Source organism: Mycteria americana, chromosome 5 (genome assembly GCF_035582795.1).
Source record: "Mycteria americana isolate JAX WOST 10 ecotype Jacksonville Zoo and Gardens chromosome 5, USCA_MyAme_1.0, whole genome shotgun sequence".
NCBI classification, from domain to species: Eukaryota; Metazoa; Chordata; class Aves; order Ciconiiformes; family Ciconiidae; genus Mycteria; species Mycteria americana.
The window spans coordinates 69855955-69880376 of NC_134369.1; the positions used below are offsets into that span (position 1 = coordinate 69855955).

Genomic DNA, 24422 nt, shown 5'->3' on the forward strand with positions numbered 1-24422 from the left:
GCTGTTAGATGACTTAAGCGTAACCCAGGCCAAAAGCTACCCCTGTCCTTGATGGAAACACACAATATGGGCAATGGCTTCATACAGAACAGGGTGTCATCGTCTTGCTGGGCTTAGTTTTCCTGTCACAAGTTTCCTTCTGATTCGGTGAGGATGTGATTTAAACTTCTGTGTCTGTAACATGTCTCACGAGTGCTTTTTATAACTGTCTCTCTGCTCCTCTGGAAAAAAAGTTTGAAAAACTTCATGCACTTCCTTATGATTAACTGGTCTTAACTATGTTATCAGTTTCTTTGTCACAGTTGAACTGGATTTCCACACTCAAATCTGTTCTAAACAGAGGGTTACTTTTCTGTTTGTTTTCTAACACTGTAGACTTTCCACAGCCATGGGCTGGACTTTCATTTGCACTGTAGCTGTAAAAGCTGATAAGCTTGAGTTACAATAATCTTTTGCAAGTGAAAAACAACCTGCTCTTACTGGGATGCTGGAAAAAGTTTATCTAAGATGACCCCTCTTCAAGAAATTGCATTTTAATTACAAGCTTGCCACATAATTTCACCAGTGAAGTTAATGCTCTTTAAAAGTGTGGATAAAGTCTTAAAGATAAGAAATGGGCTCTGTGCCTTTTCACTGAGCTACTGATAACTTAATGTTTGCTATGGTAACTCTTGTCTGAAAAACAACTATCTTGGTTCTGCCTGCATAGTGCTGTTCATGCTTGTGTTTTGTAGCACTTAAATACACTAGGAAGGGGAAACAATACAGGCTGGGATTCTCTCTTTCTTCCCCCCACCCCGGATATGTTTTGTGTGGTGGGTTTTTTTTTTGGGGGGGGGGGGGGGGGGTGTGTTTGTTTTTTTTTTAGGGGGTATTGCTTTAAGTTATTCTGGTTTGTGTGGACTCTCTCTCTTCTAATTGCCTGGTGTTTCCCATTCTATCCTCACAGAGAGGACTGGCTTCTAGATACTAGTTGATCATACCCATTTAACTCGATTCTGGCTCCAGCCTTGAGGCTGGGGTGAGGAAACCTACTAGCCTGTCACTCTTGAGGACATGTATCAATATTTGCCACTTTTGTTATACAAATTGTTCTTGATATTATGGTAAATATAACCCCAAGGGACTGACTTCAATGGGTATACTTAGTCCAGGCGGCAGTGTTATTGGCCGTCCATGGTGCAGATGTCCCCCTTGGGACTGCAGTGAGGGTAACTGCAGCTGGAGCCTCACCACTGCCCTGCCACTGGTCAGGGCATCCTACCCTGGGAAGCCAAATGATGCTTCTCCTCGTTACAGACCAGCAGTGCCTCTATGAGGTTCACATGAACACCCAGCACCCCAGGAAGCAGAATACAACCACATTGCTTACAGCAGGCTTTAAGCATGATGGCAGAGCTGCAGTGGATGCTGTCTACTTTTTTTTTTTTTTTTTTTTTACTTCAGCTTTTGCAAAGAAAACAAAACTGCACCATTTCCTTACCAGGCCCGGGGAGCTGGGCAGGCTGACCCGCCTGCTGTGGGGCAGGGCCTGCACCGCTGCTCACCCACCCTCTCCCCCTCTGGGAGCAGAGAAGGGGCAGCCCTCCTTCCTTCGGCAGCTGCTGCCGGCAGCCAGACTCCGAGCCTGAGAGAAGGAAAGCCGAAACGCTCCTTTTAAGCCCCTGATGGCGTGTCCCCCCCCTCGGGGCCGGCCACGGGACCCGGGCCTCCCGCCGCCGCCTCAGCGCCCGCTTCCCACAATGCCCCTGCCCGAAAACAAAGTCCCACGTGACCGGCGGCGCGGGGAGCCCATCATGGCGTCTCCCAGCGGCAGCCGGCCGCAGCCCGGCGGGCAGGGCGGTGGCGGCGGCGGGGCCGGGCCGGCGGCACTGCGGGGCGCCGAGGAGGACGCCGAGGGGCTGTACGTGGCGGTGGAGCGGTGCCCGCTCTGCAACACGACGCGCCGCCGCCTCACCTGCGCCAAGTGCGTCCAGAGCGGCGACTTCGTCTTCTTCGACGGTCGCGACTCCGAGAGGTACCGGCGGCCCTGAGGGGACGGGGGAACGGGACACCCTCTCCCTCCCCTCCCCTGCCCTGTCGCCGGGGGGCGGCCCCGCCCGGCCTCGCCTCGCGCGGCGGCCGTTGGGCTGCCCCTCCCCCGCTCCCCTCAGGGCCGGGGGTTGGGGGACGGACGGACGGACGGACGGTTTGTCCCCCTTCCCCGCCCTTCAGCAGCTCCCCCGGGGCGGGGACCGGTAAACGGGGGTCGGGGGGGCTCGGGTGTGGGGCGGGGGGACGGTCCTGCCGCTGCCGGGCTCACCGGGGGGCTGTCTGATGGAGGGGGCTGTCTGATCGGGGGGCTCTCTGATGGAGGGGCTGCCCCACGCAGGCCGGCAGAGCAGGGCCTACAGTGTGTTGCTTAAAATAATAATAATAAAACAACAACAACGCAGCCCGACTTTCACTTAGCCAGGCGCAGCTGTCAGCAGGCGTGCCCGTGGTGATGTAGCCTGCAGAAGCTCCAGACAGTTCAGGGCAAAAAGAGAGCTGTGCGGTAGGATATTTGAAATGCCTGTCTATTTTCAGCAGCGCGCGTTACGCCGGTAGTCTTCTAACTCGTTAAACAAAATCAGGAAGGTGCGCAAGAAAACGGTATCTTTTTTTTATTTTCTAGCATGTATAAATAGTCCTAATCATGGGCCCCCTTTTAGAATTATAAAAAATACTCCACTTGAGTTAATCACGCACCTTCCTGCTCTTTTTTGCAAAGCGTTGGCTCTACGGGAGGGCGGCTGAATGAGTGTTGCGTCAATGAGCAAATATTCTCGTTCTGTGACTCAGATGCACATCGCCCCTCCGTAGCTGTCCTCCGCAGCACGTCCATCCCAGATTCTTAAAAAGTCTGCCCAGCGCCGTCTCCGGAATAGCTCTGATTTTTGGCTGACGCTGTGTTCTTGGTCCTTCATTTGTAGCTTCGTTAGCAGCTGTTGAGAGTGATTTCTTGAACTATTTTGGGAAGGTGGTAAGCAGCGTGTGGTGCGGTATGGTCTTCGCACCAAAGGCTCTTTGCGTCCTTCTGCCAAATGCAAGAACGGCCGAGGGGACGGCGATGTCTTCCTTCCATTAATGTCGGTGGGAGCGGGCACAGGGTGTCAGCCAGCGTGAATCAGCTTGCAAAATTGAGACCTTAGTCTGCCACTGGATGGGTTTTCTGGTTTTTTTACATGAAAGACTCTGTCATGGAACCACAGACTGTATTTAGTCTTTCTAAAATAGATGGAAAACTTGTGTTTGTGTGAGACTGCTCGGGGTTATCTGCAGCTTCCATGAAAAAATTGGGTTTGGCATTTGGAACATAAACCAACTGTTTTTTCCTGCCTCTTTTGTAGCCTTAAGATTTTGGCTAAACATCTGGCTTAATTACAGAAATTCAATTGTAGCCTTTGTTATAGTGGAACCACTGTTGTTCTGTGCTAACCAAGGCTTAAGAAGTTTCTCTACCCATCACAAAAATGAAACCACAAAGAAGCAGCTCTAGCCAAAGTACCAGAAGCAACAGCTTGTTGGGAAAAAAAAAAACCAAACCTCTTTATCTTCCTCATATCTTCTCAGGTGAGGCAAGATCAGCTTTTCTGTCTGACAGTTTTCACTGTGTCCTCCTAAGATGCTTTAACCGTCCCATTCATCTGTGACTAGAAAATGTTCTGTATCTTTACACGGTGTTTCTTAACTGCAGGAATTAGTCTCCTTTTTGGTATTTTTGTCTTTTTTTCCCCCCCCTCTGCCTGGACATCATGGTTCCATCGGTGGGGATCACTGCTGTTCTGTTCTCCTAGAGCCTCCGTGCTGGGGGGGCCTCCCTGTATGCTCAATTTCCCCAGGCTTTGTTTCTCCTGCTGCTCAAAACTTTCCCAAGCAGTAGTGCAATTCATTGAAAAGAGCAACTTCATATTAATGAATTAAAGGAACAACATAACATATATGAATAACATAAGCATGCTGGATCGCAGCAGGAACGCTTAGCGTAAGGACGAAGCCCCATAAAGCTTGGGTTTCTTGTTGTGAAGGTGATGGAATTACTTATTTTTAAAACTGTGCTTGAAATGTTGTGTCTGCATTCTATAATTAATACTTGGAGTGACGGATGTTAGCGTGAGAGAGAAAGAGCCTGTCACTTCGGAGGTCGGTTTTCTTTGTTTCCTCTCTGTCGGCAGCGAGCGGGTGTCTATGAATTTCTTGCGATGCGAGCGGAGAGAGGGAGCGACTTTAAAGTGCGACCGCGCGCCATGGCGAAGTTGTGCAGGGACAGGTGCAGTTAACTGGCCGGCCTTCAGGTTGTGTTTACTGTCATCGTTATTTATTTGTTTATTTTACGCCTTCTAGTAGTACCTGGGTTAATTTTAGATCAGCGTTAGGGGCGGTGCTGGAGGAGGTCGACAGGGTCGTGACGAGGGCTTTTCTGTGGGACGCGGTTATAAAGCGCGGTGTGAGAAATTCAGAGTGTGGAAGTGTACGGGGTCACTTGGGCCTCCCGTTTGTCTTTTTGAAGAGTTACAGATTGGGGGAAAGGGTTGTTCTCTCTCTTGTGAAAAGTAAAGAAAGCGAGCGTTACCCCTTGTTATCCAGTGGTGTTTTATTTTTAGAATTGTCTTGTGATTTTTCTTTAGAAGAAGATAAATGATTTCATGTTCTAACAGTAAGAATTATTTCAGATTTCTTTTCACTGGGCTGTTTTGTCTGCTGGAAATTTTTATAAAAGCTACAGTAAGATTGAAGTTGTTCATATGCCTGGCAAAAATCACACCCTGTATCCGTGAGGGGGAGAGATGGAGGAGCTGTTAAGATTAATTATTGAAGTACAGCTACAATTAAGGATGAGTAGTCCGGAAGTCCTCCAGTAAAATAATCACTGACGTTCTTCTTTTCATTAGTAATGTGTCGTATATTTAAAAGCTAAGCCGGCATCTTGATGTTGGTTTCAGCTCGGAGACTCTTCTTGCTCCTGGGAGTTTACTCCAGCCTGTCATATGCATAAATTCACAGAGTGTATTTTACAAGCATACTAAATTGCTTTGCTTTATATGTCTGCAGATGGCGAAAGCCAAAGACAATAATATATTTGTGACGTCTAAGCCTGTCTGACTTCTCTAAGCTGTGGGTTATGATTAGGAACACTGACTTTTTGCAGCAATGGAGTTTTATTATAGTGAATAGGTACAGTAATGGATGCACCTATTGCTGTCCTCAACTCCTTCAGCATTAATCAATTCCTATAGATTAGGAAGTCTTCCTTTCTGGTTGCTTCTCTCTAATTATGAACATGTGGAAATAAGGCAGGTAACCGTAGAAAATCTCAGCTTAATGTGATAAGACTTGACGAAAGAGAAACATTTAATGGATAATTTGAGATGCGGAGTTCTCTGCTTCTCTCAGTTTACATTTTATGGGAGTTCCTATAATAGTTCACCCAAAGTTTTGTTTCTTTGCCAAATTGAAAGGCTGTAGATACATAGAGAAAAATTCATTACACGATGCGACGCAATTAAAATTAGGGCTATATAAAGAAATGGAAATGTTTGCTTAGGAGAAACCTGCTAAAGAAGTTTGTAGGAGCTGTTTGACATCGTTGCTGAAGTGCGTGGTGAGCTGTAATTTTTGCAGGCTTTCACAAATATTCCTATCTTCCCTCCCCAGTAAGAACTTAATTTAGTGCCAGATTCTTACAGATCTTTTGCCTTTTTGCTGATGTGATGGACACGGTTTGGGTAATTGCGTTTAGTCAGACTCCGTGCCCATTAATCCAGCTTTGACAACAAGAATTGCCAGATTACCCCAGCTCGCTCTCCCTGTGTGACTGCCGAGCGGTGTGTTTCTGGGCCAAGTTATTTTTGGTTGCAGCCAAAGGTCAGGGGTACAGTAGGTGTGCATTACTCCGTGGTGAACAGGAGCCTAGTACAGTGCACTTTTGTCATTTCCACGATGACTGGTGGGGTGAGGACGCACAGGAAGAACGGACGGGCCGGGTTGAGCAGCCGGGCTCCAGTTGCACCACATTCCTCCGGCTCACGTGTGGCCTCTGGCTTTTACGCCAAGCACCTGCATTTGGTTTTGGTTTGTTTTGGAAGGAAAACAGATATTTTTGTTGACCACGAAGGCAGCAGCCGGTAGTTTTGTTGTTGTTTTAATGCTAATGTCATCTGGAAGGGTGATTACACGCTTTCTGAACCCGAAGTTAGTCACCAAGCTTTCAGATTTCAGCACTTCAACGAAAGAAGTGAAGCATTTTAAAGTTTTACCTGAAATCAAACCCACAGAGCTGAGCAGAGAGAGAGACGCACAAGATGCCATCCTGTCAAGGCTTACTGTATAATTCTTCATAAATAAAGCTTACATATCCCTGAAATAAAGGACTCGATGGGTTGTATGTGAAGTGTGAGGCCTCTGTTAGGATGAAATTGTCAATTCTACATGTTCCAGAGGGAAATTTCCGTACTTGGACTTAACCCAAGGCACACTTTTGAGGTGTGGATCAGGACGGTGCTGTAAGATGGGAAGCACAGAGGAAAGTTGGAAAGCCATATGCTGGCAGAAGACAAAGCACATTTGCTATTTTTTATGCCATCGAAATCTCTTGGCTGCCTCTCTTGCTGTTTGCTCTTACTGTTAGCTTTGTCACTTCATACTTCATTGTAATTTCTCAATATGCATCGTTCATATGCTATTTTCTTTAAATTTATGTCTCAAGACATTGTGGAACATGGAGGGGAGCAGAACGTGGCTGCTGCGTATTCAAAGGGTGAAAACACAGGATGATGAATCCTGAAAAAATTCCCTTGTGATCAGTTCTTTGCAGATCCCATACCTCAGACATCTGACGAAGCTGAACTTGAGCAGGCATTTGGGTCATGGACTTGTGATGGCTACAGGTGCCTAGCAGAAATAAGTAGAAGGCAAGGCAACTTCCTGCTGTTACTAATACAAAAAAGATTAGGATATCATGTAAAAGTCTTGAGAGAGTACTGTCCTATTTGGACCCATTAATGAATAAAGCGTGAGACATTTCCACGTTCGAAGGGAGAAAATGCAGTGCAGAGTGTATGAAAACGTGCATTTCCCACTATGAGAGTGGGCTCAGCTAATACCATCACAGCTTGTGAAATAACGCAGTTCCGACTAACGCTACAATATCTGAGACAGTACTATTAATTTCTCCAGTGACTACAGGTTTTTAGAGTACTGTATGTTTTTCTTAATACAGAAAATATTGATATTGCTCAGCTATAAATCTTCTAGAAATAGCAGGTAATTTGCTTACAAGTTCGATAATACGACAAGCTGATGTTTCCTGAGCTTAGAGGCTCTGTTGCAATTCCCGTGAGACAGATGCTCCAGAATTCTGCAACAGCTTTATACGTTTAGCCATTACTTCCAAAGATTAAGACAGATAGTGCCTCAGTCGTTTTATTGTTTCAGACAACTTACCATGCCATACTGTGCAAAATATCAATAAAAACATTTAATCTCTTTCAGGTTTTCCGACAAGAAAGAAAGGCTGATGCATCTTAAAACCAAACAGAGAGAATTCCAAAAACAGTAAGTTGTAGTTATTAAATGAAAATAAACTGTAAGAACTCTCAGAAAAACAAAACAGTCTCTCTAATGCGCTGTTGCTGGAGACAGACGTAGTCCAGATAGTCATAAAACTTTCAATCATGTTTTTTCCTCTAGTGTTTTGAAGGCCATGGAAGGGAAAGAGATAACTGATCAGCTGGTGAGTTGTTCAAAGTGTCCCATAGTTTTTAAACTCTCGGAATTCCTAGATCTCATAGTTTAAAGTTACAATTTACCTTGAGGGCATTGTGTTGCTTTCCCAAAAAGCCTGTTGTAAGCAAAACTGAAATTGGCTCTGCAAGCAGAGTGCTCCAAATCATCAATATTTTTCATTTCTTACTAGGTATTTTTTCAGTAACTTATTATACTGATTGACTTTATACTAAGCATTCGGTTTGTTTGTGGCATTCTTCTGTGCACAAAACAGTATATGAAATATTTATTTGTTCGTCTGATCCAATTAAGAACATCCTGCTACTTGTGCACTAAAGCTGCTGGCTTTGTTGTTAATCATTACTCAGTGTGTTTGAAGTCGTTTGTGCCCTAGAGTTGCTGAATGTTCTTTTTCAGAGATGGAAAATAATGTCTTGCAAGATGAGGATCGAGCAGCTGAAACAGACCATTTGCAAAGAAAATGATGAAATGACAAGACGTGAGTAATGCCTGTGCCTTTGCAATGTGTAAAACTGTGCCTTAGAGTGAAAAATCAATTGATGTGAGTGTTAGTTTTTAAAAATGGCGAATTTCCAAACCGTCACTTCTTAAATCAGCTTGAAGGCAAATCGGTGAGTGGATTTTAGCCTTTTTATGCTTGGGTTTTAATTAGCAAACAGTAGACGTTATTCGGCTGGATGGAGATCATTTTGCAACAGCTTTAAAAGTAAATGCTTAGCAGCCTATGACTTTGGCATTGTCCTTAGAGATGGCTTTATTCAGTGTAGTGTTTCTGATCGCTTCCTCTTGATAAAAAGGAGCAAACAGCTCTGCAGCTGCTACGAATTTCGTGTAACTGATGAATTTTAACCCACACCTGTCTAGAAATCCTAAAATCCTACCTGAGCAAGACTGACTGAAATACGGCATAGGCTGGTGAGTTGCTACCATTAAGCAGCTTCAGTTTTGAAACTCATTAAATATTTTACACGAGAGGTTTGTAGGGTCATTTTTCAGAAGAGAGTATGCAGCACTCCTTACAACCCGCATGCAAAGGAAAGATAGGAAGCATATTCAGAAGCATATTGATTGAACTGGGAACATTTTTATAACCTGAAATTCAAGAGGAGCCATACAGAGAGTGGAAGCACAGGCGTATACTTGAGAACAGTTATAAAGGAATAGCACAAGCTTGCGGTGATAACATCAAAAAGGCTGAGATGCAAAATGATTTTCAATTAAGAAGGAGGATGGATAGTAACAATAAGAAATGTATAATAAGAAAAAGATGAAGGAGTAGCCAAGCCTGTTAGTTAATAGGAAAGAGAGCAAATAACAGTGCAGAGAAGTCTGAAGCATTCAGCACCTTCTTTGCTTCATCTTCTCACAAAGAAAATGTGGTCAGCTGCTTAGCCAGATTAAATTTTACATCATGAGAGGACTGCAGGCTAAGGAAAGAAAACAGCCAGCTAAATACTATTTTGGTTATGTCAGCAAGGCCTTACAAGATTCACCTTAGGGAACTTAAGGAACAAGCTGAAGTAGTCTGTGGAGTACCTGAGAACACACGAGGGAGAGAGGATGTCCCAGGAAACAGAGTGAAATCTTTTTTTGAAGGGTGGAGGAAGGAAGAACTGGTGACACAGTCATCCTATTATAAACCTCTGACCACTCTGTAGATAGTTAGAAGATAAAGTAATTAAAAATAGGCATTACTTTGTTAAGAACAGGCCATGTCAAATCAACCCCTTGTCTGGGGATCAAGTGGTCTAGTGGAGGAGAAAGCAGAAGATGCAACAAACCTTGCCATTGGGCACTACCCCAAACTGTCTCCTGAGCAAGCAAAGACGTTTGCTCTGGGTGTAATCACTGTAAGGTTGACACAAAAGGCTGGAAAGGCTGCGTTCAAAGAGTGGCAATGCTTGCCAAACTGAGGAGGTGAGACAGGTGGAGCTCAGCAGGAACCGGTTCCTGGCCCAGTTTTGCTCAGTATTTTCCATAATAGCTTGCATGGTAGAATAGAAGGTGGAATGGAGGAAGTCAAGGTGGATGCTGTGGAGAACAGGATCAAATTCAAAATCGTGCAGGTAAATTGACAAATTCATCTGGAAACAACCAAGTCGAGTGCACGTTGTTTAGGAAAGAGAAACATAGAAACCCAAAGTAGGGGTCGGTGGTGAGATTTGACAGGAAACGATCTGGGGAATTGCAAATTAAATAAAAAATATCAATCTAATGCTGCTTCAGAAAGGTTCAGACTTTACTCTGGGTTATACTAATATAAGATTCTATTTAAGGTGGAAGCAATTACCCTGCTGTGCCTGGTGTTGGTGTTCCCTCAGTGGAGGTCTGGAGTCCAGTTTGATGAATTTAAGAAAGATATAGATTAACTGGAGAAAGTCCGGAGGAGAATATTAGGAATAAAACAAAAGGAATTGGCTAAGAAAATTGATGTTTGATTTGGTTTAGTGAAGAGGACGGTGAAGAAAAGCAAGCTTTTCAGTAGGTAGAAGGTTATTATGAAGGAGATAATAACTACTTGTTCTCTTTAGCCTGTGAAGAAAGGGGAAATCAGTGTGACTTGTGAGGAACTTAGTCACTTTTTCTCAAAATGCAGCTCTGGAGGTGGCAAAATGTTAGGACCAGCTGGGGAGGGGAGCTCCTCCACTTTTCTACTATTCTGTGGAATGCATTGTCTGCAGCTTTTGCAGCTTCTCTGCTTCACAGTGAAACGGATGAGATTTAACCCATGAACTGACCTAACTATTGCCCAGCCAACCTGTTGTTAGCTCAGTTACCCCAAAACTGCTCTTGCAAGTAGACCCAAAATGAACTCTTGCCATGGGTAGCCAATAGATCAGGAACTCAACTTGGTTCGTTTCTGGATCACATTAGAAAACGTAAATAGGTTGTTTCTCTTCTCTTGGATATGGCATAGTTTAGTTTTCTGAAATAAGAACAATTTCTAGAACATTGGGCTTCTGCTTTTGCAGTTGACCGGGTACCTCAATAACTGGTGCTTCTTAAAATAAGGTTTAAAAATATGTTTGTTTGCCTTCTGTCTGCGGAGAACAGTTCAAGGAGACAATCTTGCAAATATCTGGCATAGCTCCCTGTTGGGCAGAGATCGGTGTGCCTGTGCTTGCATTTATCAGGCAATGTAGATGTGTGGGACATAGCGGTGGCCTGAAATACTTCTGGGGACAAATTTTAATCGCCTCATAAACTGGGTCATAAAGCAGAGGTGCTATGCCAAAAAAGGAGAGTTGTTTCTGCACCAGGACCGCTAAAGAGGAAACGCGTGTGCAGTGTTCTCCCCTGCTTCTCCGATAATTGCTGTTGGCCCTGCAGAAAAGGGAGTTCACTCTGTGAAAAAAATAGCCTTTCAAGTACAACATGAATGTGAAAATTGAACAGGTGGACATTTTACTCCTCCTCTGTCTCTTATTTGTTATCAAAGGGAGAGTTTGGGAACGTGAATGCAAGCATTAATTGATTTTCTGTTGATGTTACAGGAATGCTTAAAGGAAACTGAATTACTAGCTGGCACCCAGGGATTCTTGGTATCGCTCAGAGAAAAGTCGATTTTTCTACAGTTCCTCTAACAGAGGGTCACTTATTTTATAAACCTGAGGGTTATTAGTTCTTATCTGCACGGGGAAACTACTCCCACCTTCTTTAATTTGGGACTTTGCATCCCCCACCTATCAGATCTTCCTTCCTACCAAACACATCATGGATCACAACAGATCAGTTAGATGGCTCGAAATAATTCCTGACGTTCAGAGAAAGTGCCCTGTGTGTCTGCGGGGGCAGGCGCACTCTGAGGGGTACCAGGACTATCAGGAGGGTATCGTGTGCTGGCCAGGCATGGCTGGGCACGGACCCGCGGGTGGGAATCAGTCTTGGGTCCCGTTCTTCGGATGTAGCCTTTAATTTTTGTGCTCCCCTATTGGGAAGACTGACGGTCTGAACATGTTGTTTGAGGGAGCTAGAGCTGCTTAGAATTTCTTGATTTTAGTAGTATATAATGTAGCTTCTGTGAGTAGCGGATGCCGCGGAGTATTCTTATTGTAGCTCTGGTCTCCTCTGTGCCTTGCAATCAAAATATATGGGTAAAACGATGGCAGGGCTTAGTGCTTCCCTTCTGTGCACGGGGCAGTTATCCCACTTCGTGATTACAGGAAAGTGATGCCTTGCTGTAAGAGAACACGGCTTCTTTTTAGCCGTAAAAATGGAAAGTAAATGACCAGTAGATGGGGGCTTTCGTTCAAACTAGGGTACATTAAGAGTTTTAGATGTGTATTTGGTGTTGTGGTTTAACCCCAGCCGGCAGCTCAGCCCCCCCAGCCGCTCGCTCACTCCCCCCCGGTGGGATGGGGGAGAGAATCAGAAGGGTAAAAGTGAGAAAACTCGTGGGTTGAGATAAAGACAGTTTAATAGGGAAAGCAAAAGCCACGCACACAAGCAAAGCAAAACAAGGAATTCCTTCACTCCTTCCCATGGGCAGGCAGGTGTTCAGCCATCTCCAGGACAGCAGGGCTCCATCACGCCTAACGGGGACTTGGGAAGACAAACGCCATCACTCCGAACGTGTCCCCCTTCTTTCTTCCTCCCCAGCTTTATATACTGAGTGTGTTTAGTAGGCATGGAGGTGTTGGGTTGACGGTTGGACTAGATAATCTTAGAGGTCTTTTCCAGCCTTAATGATTCTATGATTCTATGACGCCGTATGGTATGGAAATAGCCCTTTGGTCAGCTGGGGTCAGCTGTCCCAGCCGTGTCCCCTCCCAGCCGTGTCCCCTCCCAGCTTCTCGTGCCCCCTGAGCCAACTCGCTGGTGGGGTGGGGTGAGGAGCAGAAAAGGCCTTGACTCTGTGCAAGCACTGCTCAGCAGTAACAAAATCATCCCTGTGTTACCAACACTGTTTCCAGCACAAATCCAAAACACAGCCCCATACTAGCTACTATAAAGAAAATTAACTCTACCCCAGCCAAAACCAGCACAGTGTGTATAAGAAATATTCTCTTATGCTTTTGAAAGAGAGAGGTGGTTAACTCATGCTCTTTAGCACCGCGTGTTTGTGGAAGCATTACTGCAGTCAATTATTTTATAGGAGAATCAGCAGATGCTCTTGAAGGATATTTTTCCAAGCCTCAGTGTGCCTGACGCATGGAGTAAATTCAGGCAGTTGCAGCACTTCAGTACATAAGCACATTTCTCTTTTTGTGACTGGAAAGGGAGATAGTCAGTGTTCCCTTGTGGTAACAAGAAAACTGCACCGCTGGGATCCAAGTGCTTTAAGAGCACGTACATGAGTGTGAAGCCCAAATAACATACACTAATAGAAACAGCGGTGCCAGAAACGGTGAATGAAGATGCTATCTGCACTCGATTTTTGGCTGCAAGCAATGCATGTCTCTTTGGCCAGCACCATGCAAACATGTACAGTCAAGCCGTTTCTGTCATGATTATTACCTCAGAGGTTTAATTAAACTGTGAAATCTTGGCTTTTCTGCTCCAAATCCAAAAATAGCTGGGTAAAAGATAGGGAAAGATTAACCCCAATTTCAGTCTCTTTGGAGATCTTCAGGAAAGATTAAAAAATTGTACCACTTAGCAGCTGGAAAATGTTAATTGTTTAGCAGAGTTTTCTGTTTTAAGTTGCTATAGATTTTGTTTTCTATAAATATTAACAGTGCTTTTCTCAAGCTTACTACAAGTACCTCACAGCTCCTTTTCCAAGGCTCACATCTGCTGCTGTTTTCACAGATGCAGAGGGGCTTCTGAGAATTAAAGAGGAGAACCAGAAGCATTATCGCAGGGCTCAGCGGCATCAGGAGAAGAAAGAGAAGATCCAGAGGCATAACCGCAAGCTGGGAGACTTGGTAGAGAAAAAAACCTATGACTTGAAAACCCAGTATGAGCATCTGGCAAATCTTCGTCGGACGCATATCCTGGAGCTAACATCAGTCATATTTCCCATTGAAGAAGTAAAGACAAGCATGAGGTACAGAAGACTTAGCCTTTTGGACTCCTTTTGCTTAGCTTTAGACACCCAGAAGTGAGTCACGTAAGTCTAAGCTAGACGCTCTGGCTCCTTTAGTATCTGTGGGGAGAAGGAGGTGTTTCCCAAAGGCAAAGCATCTGACCTAAAGAGAGAGGTCCAGAATAGAAGAATCTGGAGGTGCTAGCGTCTCCCCCCTGAGAGATCTGAGGTATGTGTCCAATGTTAAACTTTCTTAAAATAGATAGTTAAAAACCCCAGAACAAAGGAAAGTAGTTTGGGGAATAAGGAGTTTTGCAGGAGCGTTTCTACAAGCGTTTTGTTCTCTGTGAAATCTGGCTAAGTGCCTGCCAAGCACATCTCTGATTATATTTTTAAAACTTCTTTAAAAACACTCTGTTCCTCTTTCCTACAGAGACCCCGCAGATGTGTCTTCTGAGAGTGACAATGCTATGACCTCTAGCACTGTGAGCAAGCTCGCGGAAGCCAGGAGAACCACGTATCTCTCTGGGAGATGGGTGTGCGATGATCATAACGGGGACACCAGCATCAGTATCACAGGGCCTTGGATAACCCTTCCTAATAATGGAGACTATTCAGCGTATTACAATTGGGTGGAAGAGAAGAAGACTACACAAGGACCAGGTAAGGAGCAAGGTCTGATACTCTGGGATATTCCAGAAGCCATAGAACTTGCAGCCTTGGATGCCAACAGAAGGTTCCGAGGAGCAGGAGCCCGGTCCATTTGTTGTCACCCAGGCAAACCTGAGTCAGAAATAAATACCAGTGTAGGGTTTAGTCCACTGAAATCTTCTTTTGCAGGAAATGCTCAGTGGGACACAGCGCAATGTAATAGAGAGATAAAGTTAATTATTCACAGTTTTGACATGGTTCACATGCCGTCGTTTTAACAGGAATTCCAAGAATTACTATTTTCTACCAACTTCTGACAGATTTCACTGTAAGTGATTGCTGGATTCAGGCTGTTCTCAGTACTTACAAATGACATTTTCCAGAGTAGACTTCAGTAACACATTAACACACCCACTGAGGCTTCATTTAAAATGAGTCTTTCATGATGTTTTTATTTCTTTTAGATATGGAACATAATAACCCTGCTTATACCATCAGTGCTGCATTGTGCTATGCAACTCAGCTTGTTAACACTTTGTCTCTCATACTTGATGTAAATCTTCCCAAGAAGCTCTGCAACAGGCAAGTAAATGCAAGCCTCTGAGGGGGTGAATCAGTGACCAGTTCTGACTGATCTTAATTCAGTTTGGTGTTGTCTTGGAACAGCTTTTATGGTTAACGGTTGATGGCTCATGGATTTTTGTGCTGTTTAATTTTGGATGGAGGGCTAGTAGAGGATTTTAGACCACAGTTAATAGTCCCTCCCTCCTTTTTTACTTCCTGAGAGTGTAGACCAACCATCATAGTTGAAAATAACAGCTTTCTAATTGTCGTATTCAGCATCCTCAAACTAGAGATGAAATAAGACAGTCCATGAATAGCACTTTTCATTTTATGAGACCCTACTGTGCTTCACAAAATCCCAGCCCAATTCAGCAACTCTTAATCATCTTGAATAGCTCCACTCCATTAGGTGCTGTAGAACAAGGCCTTATAATATGGCACGACAGCAATGTAATTCTCTTTGGGATAAAAGACCAACGGGGAGCGTACCTGGCTGCCAGACGTCTGGCATTGTATTGTGTAAACCCCATTTGTGACGAAAAGCACTGGTAGATTTTTAATGTCTATGTGGAGCAGATGGGATCTGTACAGAAGTAGTACTAAGGGAGCGGTAGACCTGGTCAGTCTTCCAGGGGGTCTCAGTTCTGCTGCTGAGATTCTTTTAAGTGTTTAAAATAGTAGTTGCCGAAGTGAGGGCACAAAAGTTGTGTAGGGTCTCTGCAGGTGTTTTATACTATCGTTTGGGTGCTCAGCCTTCACAGAAGGAAAAGGTTGGGAACAGGAAATGATGCAAGATTTAGAAGGAGAGCCGAAATAGCTTGGCTACAGTGGATCTTCGAGTTTCATGCAGTTTACGTCGCCTGTCCTGCTGAAACCGGTGAGACCAGGGCAAGCAGTGCTTGTTGATGAAATGCTAACAGTCTTGCAAGGTGAAAACTTAATCTCCTGAGCACTCTAAAACTGGCTGTACAGTTTAAACAAGTATGCTCGCTGTGAGGATGTGTACTCTGGGATTTGTTAGGGCACAGGATGCTGATGTCTCCAGTAGGTGTATTTTCACAGCATTTTGCTTTGTGTATATGTACGTGTGCGTGTGGTGTTTCAACAGTGAGTTCTGTGGAGAGAATCTCAGCAGACACAGGTTCACGCGGGCAGTGAAGAAGCTGAATGCTAATATCCTTCACCTTTGCTTCTCTCAGGTAGGGGGAATGTGCATTTGGATTCTTTAAATAGCTTTTAAAATATCAACCGTGCCTGCAGGTTTCCTCCAGTAACTGATCGTGTCTTTTTCTTGCCTTCCCCATGGTAGCACGTAAATTTAGATCTGTTGCACCCACTGCATACGCTCAGGAACCTTATGTACCTGGTCAGCCCAGACACTGAGAACTTGGGCAGGTAAGAAAAGCAGTATCTCAACTCACCTGTGACTGAATCCCTTTTGTACTTACGCATTCGCCTTGTTACTTAGCAGGGAAATTCTTCTTTTCTGCTGTACCTATGGATCAGTCCTCAGCCCATCAGAAATCAAGGTAGTTACAAGGAGGAGACAAGAGAGGACAGAAAAAGGGGGTCCTGAGTAGGAAATTAGATTTCAGAGATGTGCGTATGCTGTGCTTCTGCGTATGGCGGGCTCAGCTGGAGGCTTTGTAGCTGATTATGGACTTGTTTCCCCTACACCCAGAAGCAGGAACTCCTTCCCTCCAGGGGACAGCAGCACACACGCCAGGCAGTCTCACGGTGCTCCAAGTATGACCCTACCCACATCTTGCCAACATGTAAATACCTATATAAACCCTAAATATAAACCAGCAATATAAACCCTAAAATGAATACTAGGTAAAGCTTTCCCAAAATACTTCCAGTCAGTGAACACCCTAGACCAAAGTCGACACTTCAAATAATATTAATTTCTATGTAAATTAAGATTAAAGGCAACTTAGTACGTGATGAAAAGAACATCAGTTCCTGCGGGCTGCGCGCACCAGGTTTAATAATCTTCCTTTTTTTTACAACTTAAATACAAGAAAGCCAACAACATTGATTTCCTGTTGGGATAATCCAGTCACAAGTCACTTGTGCCTGAGACAGTCTGCAAATATTTGTTTAATCTGACTACTGCCTTATTCCCCCTTAAACACAGTAATGTTCTGAAATCTACGTTTCCACTTTGTTCTCGTGTACAGATCTAGTTTTATTTAAAAACCTGCAGTGCCACTAAGAGGAACTGAATGCATGCCTCTAACCACTTACCTTATGTTCTTTGGGTATATCCCTACTGATTCAGCCCAAAGATATGGGGAGCCAAATCTTTGTAACGTAGCTCAGTTTGGAAAAAATGATGTGCTTGCTGCTGCTTGTCTGAAAACAAGGAGAGTGCAGGAAATACCCAGAGAATGAAGAACTGTGTCCTGGAAAGCAGCTGCTGTAAAGGACGCAAGTGCCACAGTGAGTCTCGCTTCTCTGCGCAAACGTTACAGAGCTCCGCACGCATCAGTCGGGTCCCTGTAGTAAAAGAAGAGGTTACAGGAAAGAGTCGGAGAAAATACCTACCAGTGAGGGGAATAGTTTAGTCTGTATAAAACTGTCTTAGCTCGCTAGAGGCGAGATTGAGAGATGACTTGATTTCCACGCCTTCATGGGGAGAAAATACAGGCTACCGGATGGCTTTATAGACACCATTGGAAGGAAAGAGTCTGAGCTAGGTTGAAATGAGGCGCGTGCGCTTAACGCGGAGTTTAATTACCTGTAAGAATGAAGGTGGGGATTCTCTGTTTCCTTATGTCATCCTGTCAAGGCTGGATGAGTTTCTGGAATGGATGCTTTCGTCAGGCAGAAGTCACTGGGCTCAGGACAGGGGGAGGGGGTGGAATGTAATGGCCTTTGTTATAGAGGAGGTCACCCGAGATGATCTAATGGTCCCTCCTGGCTTTAAACCTGATGACTCTCTTCTTATGGTGCCTTGTTAAGCAAAATGCTTTGCCAGAAGGCAGCGCTCCCATTCCTTTCCGGATTATGAAAGAGGAGTGTTTCCCTTTCATTTTTCAGCCGTCTGCAAAGTTTGCAACAACCAGCTCTCTATTTTCCTTTCGATATCTAGGCCTATAGTTGCCCGATAGTCTCCTTTATAAGCTACTGTTTTCAGATGCATGTGATTTTACCAAGCTTTAATTGCTTGCATTAAAATTTTCCATGCTAAATCGCTGCTTCAGGCTCCTTCTCCCACTAAGGCTGGAGAAACGCTCTTACCCATGTTAAATTCTTGCTCCTGTTTCACTGAGCAGCTTTGTGCTTTGGAATGAACTTTGGCAGGGACGCTGCTTGCTGCGGGGAATCCACCTTTCGCCGCCTCCCCGAAAACCTCGCCCTCTCTGACCGTGGGTCACAGGCCTCTGAAACTGCCTGCTTTGGCTCAGTAAAGATATTGCAGATTTTGGTTGCCCGTACTCCAGTGCAAAGCAGTGGGATGGGGTGGGATGCAATTGCTTCTCCCACCAGGCAGTGGCAGCAAGGAATTCGGAGTCACGGCGCGGGTGGGTTTGGCCGGGACCTCTGGAGATCCAGCCCATGGCCCCACTCAAAGCAGAGCCAACCGGAGCAAGTTACTCGGGCCGTGGCCGGTAGGGTTTTGAATATCTCCAGTGATGGAGACTCCACAGCCTCTCTGGGCAACCTGTTCCAATGTTTGACCAGCCTCATAGTAAAAAAAATCTTGAGATGTTGCTCAGGGTGAAGTGCTGCTATGGGAAGTCTCCACTGGTGAGTTGTGCCAGCCCGGTTCTGTAGGTTGTAAACTACACCCTTCCCCTCGCTGACAGAGCTGCAGCCGCCTCGGCCCGGCCAGGACTAACGTTAAAATTAAAATCTGTTCCACGTCAAGCTGAGATTTCCACCAGCGGAGCTGTGAGTTACTATCAATAGCGTTTTTCTTTTGTGCGCGCATTTCACTATCCACTGCCAAAGCAGAACAGCTCTTCCGCCGTTCCTGCTCCGTGGATTGGAACCCAGCTATCGCTTCCTTGGCCAACTGTTTTCGTTTCACCGTGGTCATAATACGGTTATCTCTGTAGCCAGCGAGTTTCTCTCTGCCAGCTGATAAAGACAGAGGTGTTTCAATTTCTCTGCTGTACGCGTGACAGAGCAGGGTGCTTTGGCATGCCTAGGACTCACACCAGCCAAGCGACGGTCCCCCTCCTGCGTGGTACCGAACGGGCTGACAGCGTTGTGTCCGTGTTCGCAGGTCTGGGCCTTTCGAAATTAGCGCTGATCTCGAAGACTCCATGGAGTTCGTGGATCCCAGTGCCACCGGCGAAACAGATGAGAGCGGAGATGAGCACGTCAGCGATGAAGAGACGGACCTAGGGACAGACTGGGAGAATCTGCCGAGCCCCAAGTTCTGCGACATCCCCTCTCAGCAGGTGGAGATGCTGCAGAGCCAGAGCACGCAGGTATCGCAGCCCATTGCCAGCAGCAGCGCCGGGGGAATGATCTCGTCCGCTGCTGCCTCGGTGACCTCGTGGTTGAAGGCGTACACTGGACATCGCTAACGAGCACGGGAACGGGATCATAGGATTTGCGGAAGGAATCCCTCCCTGACGATGCTGTAGTTAACCTTACATATTCAGTTAAGTAGTGCCTGGAACAAAGAAAAGGTCAGACTTTCGTTTTGTAAACCAGAAAAACCTTTTTATTTACCCAAGATGACTGTGATGGTACCATTTTGTAAATTAGCTAGCTACGTACTTCTGACGGATTCTGTGACGGCACTTTGTGTCTTGGTTCTGTCTGCATTGTTGAGTATCGAAGAAAAAGGACCCGGTAGCCTCAAGCTCCACTTTCTGAAGAAGAAACGGATTTTGGAGTACTTGGATCGAGATGAGTACAGAGAGAAGGCTGCTCAGTATGCAGTCTGGACAGTGGTGCAAATGCAGTTCACGTTTTCTTAACTCCTTACAGGGTTTTCGGTTGTGTGTGTGTTTTAAATCTGTCTTGCATAATGCAAAAATGCGTATTTCTAAATTTTTTTCATTCAGGACATGAAAATTATGCATTTTTAACATGTTTTCTAATCTCTGTTGCCATATTTTTAATACAAAGAATCAGCGTGGACAGGAATTCACACAGCAAATTGCTCTTACTTTAGATTTGGTTGTGAATCTTTACCCAGTTTTGCCGTAGAAAACTGGCTTGTTTCATGCTGTTTCCACCGGTAGGTAGTCTAGAAGTTTTGTGTTGTGCTGTCCAAAGCACACAGGCTCTTTACTCTTAATATCATACACCAAAGAAACACTGGACGTTCTCTTAGCTAGACCCACATTTGACGCCGATACAGGATTGCGTTGTTGCAATAATATTCATCAGTTACAACACCACGTTGCCACTTTTTAATATTAGAAAAACCTCGTTTCAAGCTAGTTTAACGAAGTCACGCGGTCTCCACACTACATGCATTTTAAACCCTATTCTATTTTATGTTTATGGTGGGGTTTGTTTTCTTTTCTTGTTTACCGAATGCCAAGAAGTTGATTTCATTTCGCTGCAGAAATGCTCGCAGCGCAGCAGGCTGGCACGTAAAAACTACAGGAGGCGCGGTGCTGCCGGGTGCGTTCGCTAACAAGTGCTCCTCCACTTCCTCTGCCTTGCGGTATGTATTACTTAAAGATGGGTTTGCTCAGTGAGGCTCCCAACGTATGGTTTACATTTTATATAGTTGGGACACTGTACTTCTCCGCGGGGTTAACTCATGTAAAAGCATCCTCCCGTCCCTCCAGGAGGGAAGATTTCTGCCGCCCTTCCCCGTAGCTTCCCCGTGGCGATGCGGCTCGTGACGGGGACGCGGCGAGGCCGCGGTGAGCGATGCGCAAGCCACGTCCCTGCCGTCGGGCAGCGTCCTCCTGCGTGTTTGAAGCCCCAGCTCCGGGGCTGGCTTACCCGGCCATCTCACGGGGTGTTTTGTGGGAGTTTTGCTCTGTTCCTCTCCGGGCCAGCCAGCGCTGCCTCCCGTCTCCACCGAGGAGTGGGTGGAAAAGCAGTTTTGGTACTGATGCCTGCGTACCCCAGCGAGCTCCACGCCAGGGGCACCGGCTGAGCGTCGTGTCTCCCAGCTCCCTGCCCCTCTCATATGGCAGCTCTTTCTCTTTGGCCTTGGGGATGGGCATCTGCTGTCGGTAGTTTCTTTTAATTTTTCTTTTTTTTTTTTTTTTAAACCAAAGACCCTTAACTCCGCACTAACAGCGCGCACGTTGTTAGGTGAAGACGCCCTCGGTCCTACCATTCTTTTGGTCTAAATCCAATAGTTGGGTTCGTTTTAAGAGAACAGCCGAGACTCTCTTGACTACTGCAGCCTGGACGGGGACGGTGCCCCCAGCCCCCCCGGCAGCGAGCGCTGCCCGGGCCGGGGCCGGCAGGGTTTGGCCGCTGTTCAGTTCACAGCACTTTACTCACTCGCAGCTATCGGATCCTTCGCAGTTCTGAGCAACCAGCACATACCAGTACTGTATATTGGGCTCTTAGCGTCCCACAGCCCCTTCTGGTTCCCCGTTTATTTTGCACTGGACCCCGCCATATAAATATCTTCTCTCGTCCCCCTTTTTTTATTGTTTTTATTACGCATTTCAGTCACTCTTTCGTTGCTGCATTGTGCTGCTTTGAACCCCTAAAGGTCAGGCCATGATTCAGCTTTGTACACTGTCGTTTACTTACTTAGGGAAAGAAAAACCGACACAAAAAACCTTTTTAAGCCATATACTTCATTGTGTTTTCCGAATAATTTATTTGCAACCATGTCATATTCTGAAAGTGCACAACAGCACGGCGAGGGTGTAAAATGTATCGGGATAGGTCTTTTCACAAAACGTTTTTGTAACAGAATACTGATTGTGGGGGGTTTTTTTAAAAGTGTTTTGCACATGTGTAGCGAAGGAAGAATTGTGTGTGTCCAAACCTTGAGTGCAATGGCCAGGATTCATTTTCCAGGTTGTTTTGGGGGCGGGGGAGGGAGGGCAGGAATATCTGTAGTTATAGGTATTTGAAGACAGCCAGCTGAGAGTTTACAAAACACTTTGCGTAGCATGAACGCGGGAATTTCGGTTTAGGCCGTGACTTTTGTCCGTGACCGGTGCTCTGGGGTGGCCGATCTGAGCTGCCAAGGAAGAACCTGATTTCGAGAGCCCAGCCCTCCGCTGAAAATCAGGTGCCTTTGAAGGGTCTCAGGTGGGACACCCAAGGGTTGCTTGTCGCCCGCAAAAACTCGGGCCCTCTCTCTGCAACTTCCGAACTAGATGTAACTAAACACAAATGTTGTGGGGTTTTTTTTTTCTAAATTTTATTGTATTATTGCAATAAATCTTTAACAGTAATTTTTTTTTAAAGTTGTGTCTTTATAATTGTTACTTCTGTGCGGTTTGTTTTTAACGGTGCTGGGGAAGTACAGGAGAATTTCCAGCCTTCAAAGCATGACGGGGACCAGACCGGTTACAGTGCAATCATACAGCCGTGGAATAAGCAATACCCATTCTAAAAAAAAAATACATGAAAGAACTGCATCTCCGCTGGAGCAGGTAGAGACGTCCTGCAGAACACCCACACGCCTCCCTGCGCGTACACGTAAAGGGATTGATCTCTCGTGTGAGCCTGGCTTTGAACTGCTCCTCTGCAGCTTGTTTCTGCAGGGGGTGAGCCTGAATTACTTCTGCGTGCAAGGGAAGACGCTCCTCTTCACAAGGGTGTTTCGGAAAGACGCGAGCACGTGTGTTTTGAAGGAGGTAACTGTTATAAAGTGAACCGTTGTTCTGTCTGAGCGACGGGGACGGGAAAGGGCCACGTTTGTCAGCAAGAGGCAGGCTCTGCCTGCGGGACCCGGTGGCCTGGCAGGCCGTGGATTACTGGCTGCTGAATGATGGAGGAGAAACAACCCATCCCACTTAATATTTTGTGGCAGCTACCTGACGGGGAGGACCGATGCCCGGTGATTCCTGTCTGCTGCACCCTCAAGAGCAGGAGCAGCAGCCCGGGGCTCCTGCGTGCAGAGCCGGGGCAGTTTGCTGCCTCGGTCGCAGCACGGTCAGGGCTGAGCAGGAAAGCAGTCCGTGCGCAAAGCCAAGCCTAGCCCCGAGCTCAGCTCGTGCCTACGGGTTGCTTAGGTCGCTTCTGCTTAAGCAGTGCCATCAGCAGGAGGTTTCATCCTCTGCCAACGCTGGTTTGTGGCAGGAGAGCAGCCCCGTAATGCCCCGCGTCCCCTCCCTACTCCAGCGTTGCCCGGACCAGCCCAGGCTGAGGCTTCAGCAGCGTTCCCACCTTGCAAGGAGTGGGACTCGAGACGGAGGTCGGATGCATCGGTGCGCTTTTGTGCAGGTGTGAAATGACTGTTCCGGGGGAGCGGGGCCGATGGAAGGGAGCAGAACACCGATAAAGCATTGCAGAGCCTCCTGCCAGGGAGCAGAGATGCTGCAAAGGGGAAAAGTTGCCGTAGAAACAGGCAGGATGGAGTGAGAGCCCAACCACAAGCCTCAGCCAAGGGTGGCTTTTCCAGGGGTGTCCGTGCCAGGAGACCCCCCCCCCCCCCCCCCCCGAGCTTGATGAAAACTGGAAGCTTACAAACAATGGAAATGTTAGTACAATTTCTTCACAGGCAGATTTGGAAATGCAGTCCAGACACGCTCCCAGGCAGGCAAGTCAAGCACACAGCGCACTCTTTAGTCCTCACTTCTTCTGAACGCTGAATTTTGTAAATCCAACACTGGACTTTTTTTTATTGCCTCTTAGGGGAAAAAAAAAAAAAGTTCATCAGACCTTGGGTTCTCCCTGAACTGGCCCTTAAGGAACAGAAATCTGCACTTTACTACTTTATGGGAGGGGAAAAAAATAAAGCAGCTTGCAGGCAGCTCCGCATGGCTGCATTCAGAACCAACCCCCTTCTGGATGCGAAAGTTTATTCCGCAAAAACAATTTTTGACAGCAATGCTGTGCAACGGGGATGGTTCTGACAAACACCATAATAAATGATGTAGAAAAGAGCCTGCATTCCTCAGCCAGCTCGGGGGGTGGGCAGGGACGGGGTAAGGTAGAGAGCAAATTGCCCTCCCTATTTACCTGCTCCAAGGAACAAAATAGCCCAATGCTGTTATTTTATTCTCATTTTTTCCCCTTCTTCAACAAAGGTGACCAAAATCTCACACCCTGTTCCAAAAAAAAAAATGACCTCACTAGCCCCTTATCTAGTTACAAAATATTTTCCTCTGCTGCTTCTATTTATTTCAGCCTCGCTGGGACTTTCCTCGCTGCTGTCAGCCCAGCGCGGGTTATCTCAAGTTTTCCAGTCTTGGGTGGGGGGCAGGAAAGCAGTTTCTTCCCCCTCTTCCTTAATTGAAATCAAGCTGAAGGCCTTTGATGCTGATGGCTTTGGCACGACAACTCCTTCCAGAAAGTTGTTTTGCTGCTCATCCCAGCGCAGCCGACGGAACGGATCGAAGCTTGG

At 46.1% G+C, this 24422-nt stretch overlaps 1 protein-coding gene across 1 annotated transcript; it reads left to right on the forward strand.

Moving 5' to 3' along the window:
* The first annotated feature begins 1775 nt into the window (after positions 1-1775).
* ATG14 (autophagy related 14) lies at positions 1776-23316 on the forward strand. The gene is made up of 10 exons (XM_075503880.1): positions 1776-2017; positions 7513-7575; positions 7711-7753; positions 8164-8245; positions 13519-13756; positions 14169-14398; positions 14851-14972; positions 16063-16149; positions 16260-16345; positions 19188-23316. The coding sequence occupies exons 1-10, from the start codon at positions 1797-1799 to the stop codon at positions 19492-19494; spliced, it is 1479 nt and encodes a 492-aa protein (XP_075359995.1). The 5' UTR covers positions 1776-1796; the 3' UTR covers positions 19495-23316.
* The last annotated feature ends 1106 nt before the right edge of the window (positions 23317-24422 follow it).

What these genes read in the sequence shown, in the direction of transcription:
- ATG14 (XM_075503880.1), top strand. Translation starts at nt 1,797, where the DNA reads ATGGCGTCTCCCAGCGGCAGCCGGCCGCAGCCCGGCGGGCAGGGCGGT. An exon ending in AAGAGATAACTGATCAGCTG is followed by an intron (nt 7,754 to 8,163) that starts GTGAGTTGTTCA and finishes GTTCTTTTTCAG; the next exon opens with AGATGGAAAATAATGTCTTG. An exon ending in GAAGTAAAGACAAGCATGAG is followed by an intron (nt 13,757 to 14,168) that starts GTACAGAAGACT and finishes TCTTTCCTACAG; the next exon opens with AGACCCCGCAGATGTGTCTT.